At 41.8% G+C, this 12544-nt stretch overlaps 1 protein-coding gene across 1 annotated transcript in view; it reads right to left on the reverse strand.

Moving 5' to 3' along the window:
• The window catches only part of cntnap5a (contactin associated protein family member 5a), a 125343-nt gene extending 123157 nt beyond the window's left edge, over nucleotides 1-2186 (reverse strand). The window contains exon 1 of the mRNA XM_005475153.4: nucleotides 1424-2186. Within this exon, the coding sequence (XP_005475210.1) occupies nucleotides 1424-1496 (73 nt within the window). The 5' untranslated portion in view covers nucleotides 1497-2186. The remainder of the gene's footprint in view (nucleotides 1-1423) is intronic.
• Nucleotides 2187-12544: the final 10358 nt, after the last annotated feature.

Genomic DNA, 12544 nt, shown 5'->3' on the forward strand with positions numbered 1-12544 from the left:
TTGGTTTGCAATAGTCAAAAGAATATTTTTGCTTTGTGTTTTAAGACAAAATCTTTGTCCGTTTGGATTCTGCTGAATTTGAACTCCACTAGTTCAAACCTTCAGTTTGTAAAGTACAGCCATTTTGGATAACTTCAGACAGAGAACTGTGCTCACTGACCAGAACAGTTCCAGCTACTTCACTTTTAAAACAAACATTCATGTGTGCAACAGCTTCTGTACAGAACAACCAATGCAAAGGACACAAGCCAAAGCAGATGAGTAGATAAATGAGACACAACCATGCAGGAGTAAACCTGCACCAACCGGCCCTTAACCCTCTGGGTTCACCTCTGGTCAGTCATATGTCCTCTTATGTTGCCAGGTTGGATTGTTGCCACATGAAAATATAAAGAATGAACTCTTATTTTTATTTCAGGAAATAAAAGTGACGATCTTACATTTACTGTAAAGCCACCTATGAAAGCCAATTACACAGCTACTGTAAGTTTACCATGTAACACAGATTTGTATCTGTTTCTGTTGAAGTTGGTGTGAGACATCATCTTGAAGGACACACATTGTGATGCTGTTGAATTGCACATTATGGGACTTTATAATATGTTAACCTCCTGGTTTGCACTTTGTCATTGAGTGAATTCCACAGTTCACTGAGATGTTGGATCACAAACACTCAGAATTAATGATTGCTTGTTTTTATCCAGCCACGAAAACAACGATGGTCAGTTTACTGTAGAAACGAAAGACAGCAGAAGTCCTTTATCCTGAGATGAAAACAATTCATTTTGCTTTTACAAAACTCAGATAGCCAATCAAGATTTTTAGGCCTATTACTGCGCGCAGTAATGCAGGTAAATACAAACGGCGTCAAATCACGGTGTAAAAGTCTCTTTCTGGAGTGAAAGCTTTTGCGGGGTGTATGAGGGGGCTTGTACGTAGGAGTCGACCAATACCAGCAGCCGTCTGAGCAGCACATCTGTGGCCAGTCAGCACTTCTGGTTCCCCAACACACATCAGAAAAACACGACCAGAGACTGAGACTCGTAAAAATCCCACATGAAAGCGCCAACTAAGGACGAGCACGGCCACTCCGCAGCGCATCTGCCTCGAATCAAAGGAAACGAACCTGTTCGCATGACCTTCATCGTGCAGTCCGCTCTGTTCAAAGCAAAACCACAGCCAGGAGACATCGACAACTTGTTTATGTGCTCGAAACCAAAAAGTGAAGTGAGGAGAGCCGACACCAGCACAGCGGTGCCGCACAATAATCACGATGCTGCTTCTGCAACAATAGGAAGGCTCAGCTACGAGGCGCGCGTAAAACTCCGCCGGTCTGATCAGCCCCTGATTCAGGCGCGCCGCCAGCTGTCCGCCCGCAGAGCAGAGGCGCAGACAGGTGAGCGCACTGAGGTGAAACACTTACAGTGAGTGGCGGCGGATGCTCCGCTAAAGACGCTCAGCGTGTAAAGGGTAACCATCGGCAGCAGCAAAACCATTTTCTCAGCTGTAGTGCGCTATTATCCGTGAGTCCGCAGAGAGCAAAGCAGGACGGCGGCTCCTCCTCGGTCCTCCGGCTTGGAGGGATAGCAGAGGTCTGATGTGGAGGAGCAAACCGCTCCCACGATGGCACTCCCTCACTGCGAGGTACAACCCACCCCCGCTCCCCTCTCTGCCTCCCTCTCTCTCTCTCTTTGTCGGGTTCACATTTTATTGCCGAGCATTGCTATAAAAACACAGAACAATAGCAAAGATCCGCAGAGAAAAGCCGCAATCCCTGCTGTATATTGCTCCGTGTGTTCAGACATCATAAAATAACACACTTGGAGCAGGCTGCTGATGACTTCATTTCACTGCACAGCAAAAGCTGCTGTGGACGTTTCCAGAAAACACTGGGTTCAATTTCCAGACTCAAGTCCAACGCGCTTACTTCAACACCGATGAAAAACGTTTGGCTGTGTTGAAGTGGGAAATATGAAGACCATTTTACCCGGAATAAACAGTCACGGCACTTTGTTAAAGCCTATGGCAGCTATTACAGGAGATACTTCTGTTACTTGTTTCATCACAACAAAATATTTGATTTTACTTAATACCTCATTTATTTTATTGTATTTACTTTGACTTAAGATTATATTTGTTTTGTCAAGTTGAATTTTATTTGATTGAGTCAATACCAGGATATTATTTAGACCATTTTGTTACAGATTCTTCTGTTGTCCGTCTTTAAAGAGCTAGACAAAGTTCTTTGTTCATATAACTTATATAGTTTATTTATTTATTTATTTATTGTTATTAACACCGTAGCTCTTTCAAAGTTGATCTTTGGATGCTTGCTGTTGTTTCATTCATTTTAGTCCAGGCTTTGTTCACAACCATTTCTTAAAGGAGTGTTTTTGTGTTTCTTGTCCTCTTCATACTGACCTATGAGTCCATCTTAAAAAAGATTCCTAACTCAAGGGATGAACCAGTTTGTGTCTACACGTAACAGACAACTTAGCAAAGAACCATTTTAATATCATGTCTTTAGGACATTGCCACTAACAGCCAGTCACATGAACACAATGTTTGTTCTGTCTGATTTTGATCCAGCATGTAAAAACATCAGGAGAGCGTTTGATTGGGACAGCTTCTCTTTTTCAGCATAGCATCTCAAACACACTGCCAGTGCAGTAAAAGCAAAGCTCATAGAAGATCACATTATGGACCCCCCACCCTCCCTCCCCATACCCCAGACCTCAACATTATTGAAGCACTGTGACAGAAAATATAACAAAAGGACGCCAACATCCAGAAAAGAGCTTTCATATGGAGGTTTTGCAGATATATGACCATTAACCACATGATCTAAACTTGTCCATCATGTTGTGTGTGTCACAGCCAGAGTGACATTCTTGGATTAAAATGAACAGGGCCCCAGTCATGGAGACAGGACTATCTGGCAACCATTGGCCATGAGGGGAAAAAAACAACTGATTGGTTTGGAGTGGTTTGTTGGAAGTTGATGATAGTTTATGGGGAAATGAAAAATTAAGCACCTGTCACATAGGCCTACAGACCAGTCAGAGACCATCAGGCAACCACCCGTCATTAGGGAAAAATATATGTATTCCCCAGGTGGCAAACGCTTGCATGTGATGGCTTTGGTCATCAGCATATTGCTGCGGTCATGAATGGATGTGATGGACTTGTGACTGCTCTAGTTCAGGAGGTAGCGCAGGTCATCTGCTAATCACAAGGTTGGTGGTTTGATCCCTGGCTGCTCCAGTCTCCATGTTAAATATCCTTAGGTAAGAAAATAGCCCCAAGTTGATCCCTGATGCATCTGCTGGAGTATGAATGGGAGATAAATGCTTGTGCAAATGAATGTTTAAAGAGCTTTGAGTACTCAAGTAGAGTAGAAAAGTGAATCTGTCCAGTTACTCTCCAAACAGTAGTGAAGCTGTGAAAGGTCACGTATAAACCAGAATCAAAGTAAAAGTTGGAGTTACACAGCTGAGGAGAACTTTAACTTTGAAGGCACACCATCTCCATTTCTCCTTTCCATTGCACTTTTATTTCTACCTGCTCAGCTAGTATTTACATGAACATCTATAGGCAACCAAAGCTTTCACTACAAGGTTTTCGGTGCAGCATCTTCTGTGACAGCCGGCAACCTCCAGAAACCAGAACAATCAAGTCAGGAAATACACGTTTCTGTAGCAGCTGGTGATTATGTCACATCCAACATGGTGGAGAGCGCTCGACCAATCTGCACATGATACGATGTGAAAAACCTCTGTAGTGATAATAATAATAATAATGCAGAAACATATGTTATTATATTAATGTTTGGAAATCTGAGGTTTTCATCTGTCAGATATTAGTTAATGTTAGCCTACAAGCTAAACTGATACCCAACATAGGAGCGATCCAGGGAAACATGGCTGCCTTCTTCATAACGTCAGTAGCAAAAGGTTTGTTTGTCATTTTGTTCTTTGGAGTTTGTGTTTTTGCTGCGAGCAAGTTATTTGTTATTAACTGACTCTGTTCCTGAGCAGGTTTGCTTTTTCTTCATATTGGGAGTGGAAGACGAGCATGGAGGCAAGCCACATAAGCAGTGCACACCCCAGTCATTCGTTAAACTACATAGAACACTATTAATAAACTGTGTGAATGCATTTATGCACCCAGCGTGTAGGTACAGTCAAATGCTGAGACAACTGGACTGCAGGAAGCTGTTTGGAATACACAATGACTGAACTCTCATTGGGAAGCTAGCTATTAGAACTTGTGGTGGCGTGATGTATATAGTACATTTTTAATGACATTATATTTCATTAAAAAGTTATGATATTCCAGTCAGGAGAATAATATTCTATTATATTCTGCTGTGGTTATTCCTGATGTCTTTACTATGTTTTTTTAAAACTCCTGCACGGTTGGCGTGCAGCATTCATACATCTACACTGACAGTAAAGGGCTATTCTGTTCTATATTCTATTCTGTTAGTTGCTACTATAGTTGCTACTACTAACAGCACCATTACACCTTTATAAACTGTGATAATAACAGCAGATCAGGTCACTTACATAGGATTAACCTCTGTGAGGCAAAGTGTAACACCTACGTGTGATGATAGATATTCGGAGACCACGCTCATTAAAAGTTCATTTGTTGCTATGGTAGTTTATGCTCTACTCCCCCCCAAAAGCTTTTGTTTTGCTCTGAGAGTGTGTCATGCTGTGGCAGTCTGACTTTTATTTTGTTAAAGACCTTGGTTCTTCATGCAGGCTGCAGTTCATCATTGTGTTCTGTCGCTACATCGTGCTGCTGGCAGCACTGACTCAGTCTGTTTTCTCAAAGTTGCCAGGTTTTCTGTGACAACTTGTCTCAATGGCCAATTTGTGGTCACTCAGCCTTTTTGGAATAATGTCCCTGATTGCTCATGCTGCCCAGTTAATCTGCCACTATATATTGGCTGTTCTGTGTTAAAACAGAGCTGAAGTTTGGGCTTCGTGCTCAGTGCGCGCACTTTCTTTGGCTTTGATTTGCTGGTCAGAGGCTGAAAGTGAGGCTGAGCTTCAAGTCCAGCTGGTTTAGGAGAATTCTCTGTTTTCCTCTCCTTGTACCACCGAGATCTTGTGTTTTTCACTTTATTTATTTGGTGATGAATGTCATATAAAACAACGTATGAACCTTGGCTAAATTTCAGTGCCTTTTTCTTAAATAGGCTGTGATAAAACATGCATAAAACAAAACGTAGGATGGGAAGCAGAGCTTTCAGCTATCAGGCTACTCTCCTGTGGAATCAGCTTCCAATTTGGGTTGTGGAGAAGGGCATCCTCTCTGCTTTATTTATTTATGTATTTTTTCCATTCGTTATTTTGTCTCTTTGACAGCATAAAAGATGAACAGGAATGGGACAGAGACATGAAAAACACACATCAGGGTAGTTCTCAAACATTTAAGTCAAGGTCTTTATATAGTGTCCATTTCCACCAGTTCCATTTGAAGGCATCAGTTTGATTCGTCATAGAAACTTCAGTTTATCTCCTCCATTATTTCACTTTCAGTGACTCCTTTTTCAGCCATGATCAGTTCTTGTGATAACTTTCTTCACAGCCACAGTCATTATTTTAAACAGGTAGATTTTCTCTTTTTTAATCATACCTTCTGGGATCAGACCAAGGTAAAAGACCTAGGAAGTTCACACTGACAAACTCCATCTATCAGCTCGGCAACATCTGACCAGAATAGTTGTAGTTTATCACATGACCAACAGACGTGTAGCTGATTGGCTTTAATGTGACCACATCCTCTCCAACTTTGTTGTTTTGCTTTAACTTGAGTTTATTATCAACGCTGAGAACTGAAACTGGTCGATGTGACTCACAGTAATCTTTGTTCCTGCCTTCTTTTGGAATCACAGAGATGACGTCTTCGCTCCACGAGGGAGCAGTAAAGAGGAGATTTCCTGTTTATAGACCTTATGCCACTCGTCTGGGAAACCGTCACTCCCGGGGCTTTTATTTGTCTTCAGTTTGCTAATAGCGCTGTCCAGTTCATTCTTACTTGTTGGAGATGTTAAAGCTTAGCTCAGGTTTGTGTCTACTGTTGGAAGGTCTAATTTCAACAAATAGTTTTGGATTTTGGTCACATTACAGGAGCTGAATGGATGGAGGTCCACACAATGAGTTGGTGGAGTGTACAGCATCTCATAGTAACTTTTAAAGATTGTTTAAATCATTTCTGGGTCCAGTGTTAATTCATGAGTAGATGGGTCTCTGATTTTATACATTGTTTAATTCTTTGTGCTCTAAGAATTTTTATTGCCTTTGATCCTGATTCATAAAATGTTTGTTTCATGAATCCCATTTTTCTTTTGCAGTTCTTCACAGTTTTCTGTCCTGATTTGTTTCCTATAATCCCTCTCTATGGTCTGTTTGGTGTTGCCTTTCTAGTTCCCTCAACTGCTTTTGTAAGTTGTCATATTTGAGTCCTTCCATTTTTTTTAAATATAAGATGTTCTAGAAGTGAGGTTACCGCTCATTACAGCCTTAATCATATCCCAGACTATTGTAGCTGCCACCTCATCATCTTTGTTTAAATTAATGCACTCTTGAATTTCTCTCTTTATTTTTTGCACTATTGTTCTTTTGTTCAGTCTCCATTGGGTCTCTTGTTTTAAGTCTTCCAGGTGAATAGTGCTATGATCTGATAGGTCAGCTGTCCCAGGTGCACAGTCTAAGACCCTCTGTCTATCTGTAGTGTTATGATTCAGTGTCATGGATATTTTTTTTTTTGTACTGTGTTTTTTGGTCTGCCACACCAGAGGGTGGCATAGTTTGTGTCCTGTGTTATTGCTGCTATGTGAGTTCCAGGTGGAGGCTGACCATTGGTGGAGGACTGAGAGAGGCCGGCTATAAATGAGGACCCTTTTCAACTGGCACGTCCCGCCTACTTCCTGTTCCCAACGAACTGTGCATGTGGCTGCGTGTGAAATTGTATTCTGGAAGCTTTTGCCGTGTTGTAAATAGTTTGTTGTATATAGATGTAAATAGTTGTTGATACTTTTTTTTACTCGGTAGCTGTAGGGGTGAGAAGCCATTTTTCTTTGGGAACCTTTTCTCCTGTTTTTGGTTAGGGAGGCAGGTAAGACACCTGTAATTTTCTTTTGGGGTTTTCTGTGAAGGTAAGCCAGCTGCATTTCATTTCTAGAGTTTTTGTTTGTTGTTTTGGCCATGCTCACCCTGACGCCCGCTACCTTTTGGGACTTAATAAACTGACTGGCTGTTGTGAAATCCGTGGCAGCTGTCTTCCTTGAGAGCAGGGAAAGTGGGGGCAGTTCTCCTTATTTTTATTTTCCTTATGTTGCACGCCGGTTTTCCCTGGGCTGGGGTGTAACATAATCAGGAAATAGTCACTGTGTGAGTTGCAGAGTGATGTGTAAAGTCCTTTTTGTCTGGATGGAAATCCCTCCACACCTCAAATAGTCCATTTTCCTTCATTAAGTTTTTCATGTTTTTAGATACGTTGTGCCTGTGCTGTCTAATGCTCGCTGTATGTAGATTAATAAAATATTCCAGTCTCCTGCACAGACCAAAATACCTTCACTCAAGGAGATTATTTGATCAAAACAAGCCTGAGATATTTCAGGTCACTCTCTGGAGGTGCGCATACATCGAATAGGGTGACCACAGCACATTGATTCTGCCTTTAACAATGACATATCTACCATCTTTATCGACTTCCCCTTTCATCATTTCAAAAAGGACGTTAGATATTAGTGTAATAACGCTCCCCTCTCTCTGCTACTCTTACATGAACTGTAGAAAGAGTTTATAAAGCCTAGCTTTTTCACCTTCTCATCTTCATTTTTTGACAGGTTGACCTGTTTCAGTTCTACAGTGACTTTACTGGTTTTTATAGGATTGCCAAGACCATTAACATTCCAAGACACTACATGAATCCTATGTGACATGATCATGAAAGTAACAGTCACCCCTACAAACAAAGAGTCCAGAACTGTAATAGAACATCTAACATGGAAGAAGAACAAATAATACCATGAACTCCAGCGTTGGGGAAGAGAACGGTCCTCCTCCATGAGCCTGCTGGGTCGTGGGGAAAGGCCTGTCGTAGAGACGGGTCCTACGCAGGAGGCTAGTGATGAAGCAAGCACCATCCTGTGTCCAGCATTCTTAATTTCTAAAGCTGCTTCCAGGTATGAACATCTGAAGGTTGCTGTTCCCACACCTGCTCCCATAGTCATTCCGAGAGGCTCCTTTGGAATCCCTGGATCTCTGGAGTTTTTCTTTGGCTCTCCCTGCAGCTGTAGATCAACCTTCCTTCTGGCTCTTTTCCTGCCGCTGCCATTCTAGTAGCTCCTTCAGTCGGGTCGCGGCCGAGTCATCCTCCTCCCTCACAGCGGGTACCACCACACTGAAGCCACGTCTCTTTAGTTCCAGCCCTGCTTCGTGTGCCCTGCTGTAGGTTCTGTTGTTCCAGTGGTTTTTCATATTAGTGTAGGGAGTCTCGAAATGAATGCCCTTTTCCTTTATGACTTTCTTTATCCCATTGTATTCTCTGCGTTTTGGAATAATCTCCACTGCTCAATCATGGTTGAAGAACAGCGTTCGGTTTCCAAGCTTTATTTTCCCCTTTTTCCAAGCCTCCCTAATCACCAGTTCTGTAGTTGCAAACTCCTGAAAGTTGCCAATAAGGGGGCGTGGAGGGGCCTCGGGCCTTGGTTTAGGGGCAAGGGAGCAGTGGCCCACTGAATTTTTAGATTTTCATCCGCAGTTATTGGTAATTCACGCTTTAAAAGCTCCAACACAAAGCGTATAGCAGAACTTCTCTCTTCACCTTCAGGCACTCCAAAGATGAGGATGTTATTTCTCCTAGACCTGGACTCCAGGTCCATGAGTTTCTGCTGCATCTTCTTCTCCCGCTGTATGGCTGTTGTCAGAGCTTCAGAAACCTCAACTGCCCATCCCTCCACCCACGCCAAGCGAACCTCCATCTCCATCCATTCAGCTCCTGTACTTCCTCAGTGAGGATATCCAGCTTCCTGCTCATCTCTCGACGTATGGAATCCATAATCTTTCTGAGTTGCTCATTGTCCCCTTTGAGGTCGGACCTCAGGTCTTTCAGAAGGTCACTCGGTGTTACGTCAGTCCAGGGTAGCCTTACAGTTTCAGGTGGGCTAGAGTTAGCTTGTGGTGCTGCTTCACTGGCTTTCGATGTCATGCTGATTTTCTCTTGATATTTTGGCATTGTTTGTTTATAATATTTGCCTCTTGTGCTTCTGTTTGCCTTTTTTGTTGTATCATTTTTCCCCTTTTACGTCGGTAACGAGTTTTTAATATAAGACTATTGAATGGATCACCTCGTCCACACATCTGCCTACTCAATCTGCTAATCCAAGTCCATTTATTTATTTGAATTAGCCTTGAAACGTTTCTTTTCGATAAAGCTTATTGTTAGGGCTAATGCTGAACCAACTGTTAGGTTTGCTGCTCTAAGCAGCCGGGGACTTCCCCTGATAAACCTGTTCTTCACTCCTTCCTTTGACTCCTCGTGTATTTATATGCTACTGCTGCGTGACATTAACTTTTGTCTCCTGTAGTTTGTGTTTTATCTTTTTTGTTGTTTGTGCTCTCTCTGTGCTCTCCTTTTTATCTTCTCTTTACTCTTATTCCCAAGAAGGGCCTCCTCCTCCCCTAACCTGGTTCTGCTGGAGGTCTCTTCCTGTTAAAACTGAGCTCTTGCTTATGGGCGACTTTGTGATCGAGCCTCGCTCTCTAATATTGTGCTGTACGATATATAACAGCTCTCGGTTGGTAGATATTAAAAACTAAATATCCCTCTCTAAGCTGGTCTCAGCACAGGTTAGTGTGGCAAATGTGTTCTTAGAATGATTTTAAGCATTTTTCATATTGTTATGATTTCAGTGAAACCACAGAAAATACCACTGTACACAGTATGATGTATATGATTCATTCATATACACAGACGCTGCACGTCTGTGTGAAGTTTAACAATGGCTCTCTGATAATGAGAGCCTAATAGGATGAAAGGAAATACATTGGGTAGATTTGAAGAAACTTTCTTGTGTTGTGCTGCTTTTCCCTCAGGCTCTGACACATATTGCTCCTTCACTTTCACTGTCAGTTTATTCCCTGGGCACATGTTGAATTTAGTCTTGGTCTGACAGTGTCAGACTTCCTGTACCTTCTAGCAAGCCTCTTTCAAATTATATCTATATCTATCTATATCTATATCTATCTATATATAGTTTCTGAACGACCACAGGTGCAGGCTGTGTAAAGATGCCCCTGAGACAATCTAGCACATCACAGCCTGGAGGTCCCGATGTCAAAATGGGAGACGCCCACTAGGGTGGTGGAGAATGACCGAGCTAAGATCCTGTGAGACTTCTACATACAGGGAAGACCTTCAGTCAATGCATGATCGTTGACCTAACTCTCCATGACTAGTACTTACCTGTTTCTCCTTTTGCACACCTGGTCTGATTCTGAGATTAAGGCCAGGTCTGTTTGTGTTGACCCAAGCCTGTGTGAACCGAAATCCCTTCCATTCTGTCATTTATTCTGTTATCAGTAAACTTTGAACTTTTGCTGAGGAGAGCTACTCAGTCCAACAGAGCTGATAAACTCAGTTATTTGTGTTTACACAGAAGGATTTCATAGATTAATGCTGAAGTCTCCACAAACAAAACTCAACTTTTTATTAACAATAACATACATTTGAGACCGTTCCTATTAACGTATCAGTGACAGTACCCGGTGCTCTGTATACTTAACTTATAGTTATACTTTTTGTATTTTTTTGTTGTTATTTCAAACATAACAACAAACAACGCATATTTAAAACTTTGACACTGGTAACACAGTCTGATATATAGAGCCACATCATCCACAGCATCACTACTCTTTTTAGTCCTGTTTGTTGTGGATAGGTCATACCTTTCATTTCAACCATGCATCTTTTAACTATATCACAGAAACTGTAACCACTTTGTGTGACTTTAAATAAAATTCATATCAGAAGTATCAGAAGTTCCTATTGTTAGGATGCCTGGGTCGACCCAGAGGTTTTGAGTTTGTTATATCATTTATCATTTCTAGTCTCTGGTTTCTTCAGTTCTCTTATGGTTTATGTCTGTTCTCTAGTTGCTCTGTCTCCCCTGTCAGCTGTATCCCTTTGTCAAGTTCGCGTCTCTGTGTTATGTTTCCTGTTTTACTTTGAAGGTCCGGGTCTTATGTGAATGTGTCCTGCTTTGCTTCCTTGTCTCGTTAGTTCTGATTTCTCCCAGCTGTGCCCTCCTTCTGTGTCTCATTCCCCTCGTTACTTCCCAGTGTACTTAAACCCTGTGTTTCTTTGAGTCAGTGTCGTGTCATCCCTCATGCTGTGTGGATCTCCCTGTGTTTCCCGTGAGTTTGTTGTTTCCCAGTTTAGTTTAGTTTAGTTTGCTTTGCTTTGTATGCTTGTTTTCCCGTGCCAGCAAATAAAGCTGAGTATTTTGAGTTCATCCCTTGAGTCTGAGTCCTGCATTTTGGGTCCACCACTCCTCCTTGCCTGCCTGCCACACAGCCAACCTTAACACCTATATTGAAATGAATTCTTAAAAACTTCAGGTCAGAAATTGTATTTTATTTTGGTTCCTGTGTAAAGTATCCGTACTGATGATTTATAATTTGATAAAACTCTTATGTTTGCCACTGTGGAAGCATCTTCCACCTCATATTCATGTCAAATCCCATATTTACATGTCCATATTATTGATGTTTTAAGTTGTCTAAGCTAAACAGTACCTGGGGACCTCTGTCACTTCAGCTCTCTTACCGTGATGTCTTTGGCCTCCCTTGTTGTCCAGTTTAATTTCATCCACACTTTACAGTTTATTTACACTTACTGGCATTAAGTTTTGTTTCCTGGCCTTCCTCACGATGTCAGAATTCTTCTTTGTTCAGTGTTCATTAACAAATGTACCTGTTTCGCTTATCCCTTTGGTTTGTCATAGCAGATCAAATTTGGCTTTTCTGTTCATGACACAGATGGTAATCACTGATTTTGCCTCACTGTGTTTGGTGAGGCTGAAATGGCTTTGCTGTCAAAAGCAATGCCTCTGGAGTCAAAGACTGCAGTACCTGTTGCTCCAAAGATTGTAGTGTGTTCTCCTCAGCACAGATACCTGCTTTAAATATAGCCTTCAGTATGAACAGTGTTTAATTCCCTCAGAATTACTTGGACCAATCTCGTAGATTGCTCCAGTTCATCCACACGGCTGTCAGGAAACTGATTTCAACACACTTACTCCAATAATTCAACAGTTAAACACATAATTCATATTTTTTTTCTGACATGAACGAGTGCAGTGGACCACTCCAATCTGGGCTGAAGGAGAGTTGCTGTTATAGGAAAGTTAGACCAAGAGATAACCAGCAAGTAAAGGTTGTGCTGTACACCATGCTGGTGTCTGTAGTTAAACAGGGATTCATGTGCAGCCAACTCGAAAGCAGACGGTTGGTTACGGTTTCCT

This window comes from Oreochromis niloticus, linkage group LG16 (genome assembly GCF_001858045.2).
Source record: "Oreochromis niloticus isolate F11D_XX linkage group LG16, O_niloticus_UMD_NMBU, whole genome shotgun sequence".
NCBI classification, from domain to species: Eukaryota; Metazoa; Chordata; class Actinopteri; order Cichliformes; family Cichlidae; genus Oreochromis; species Oreochromis niloticus.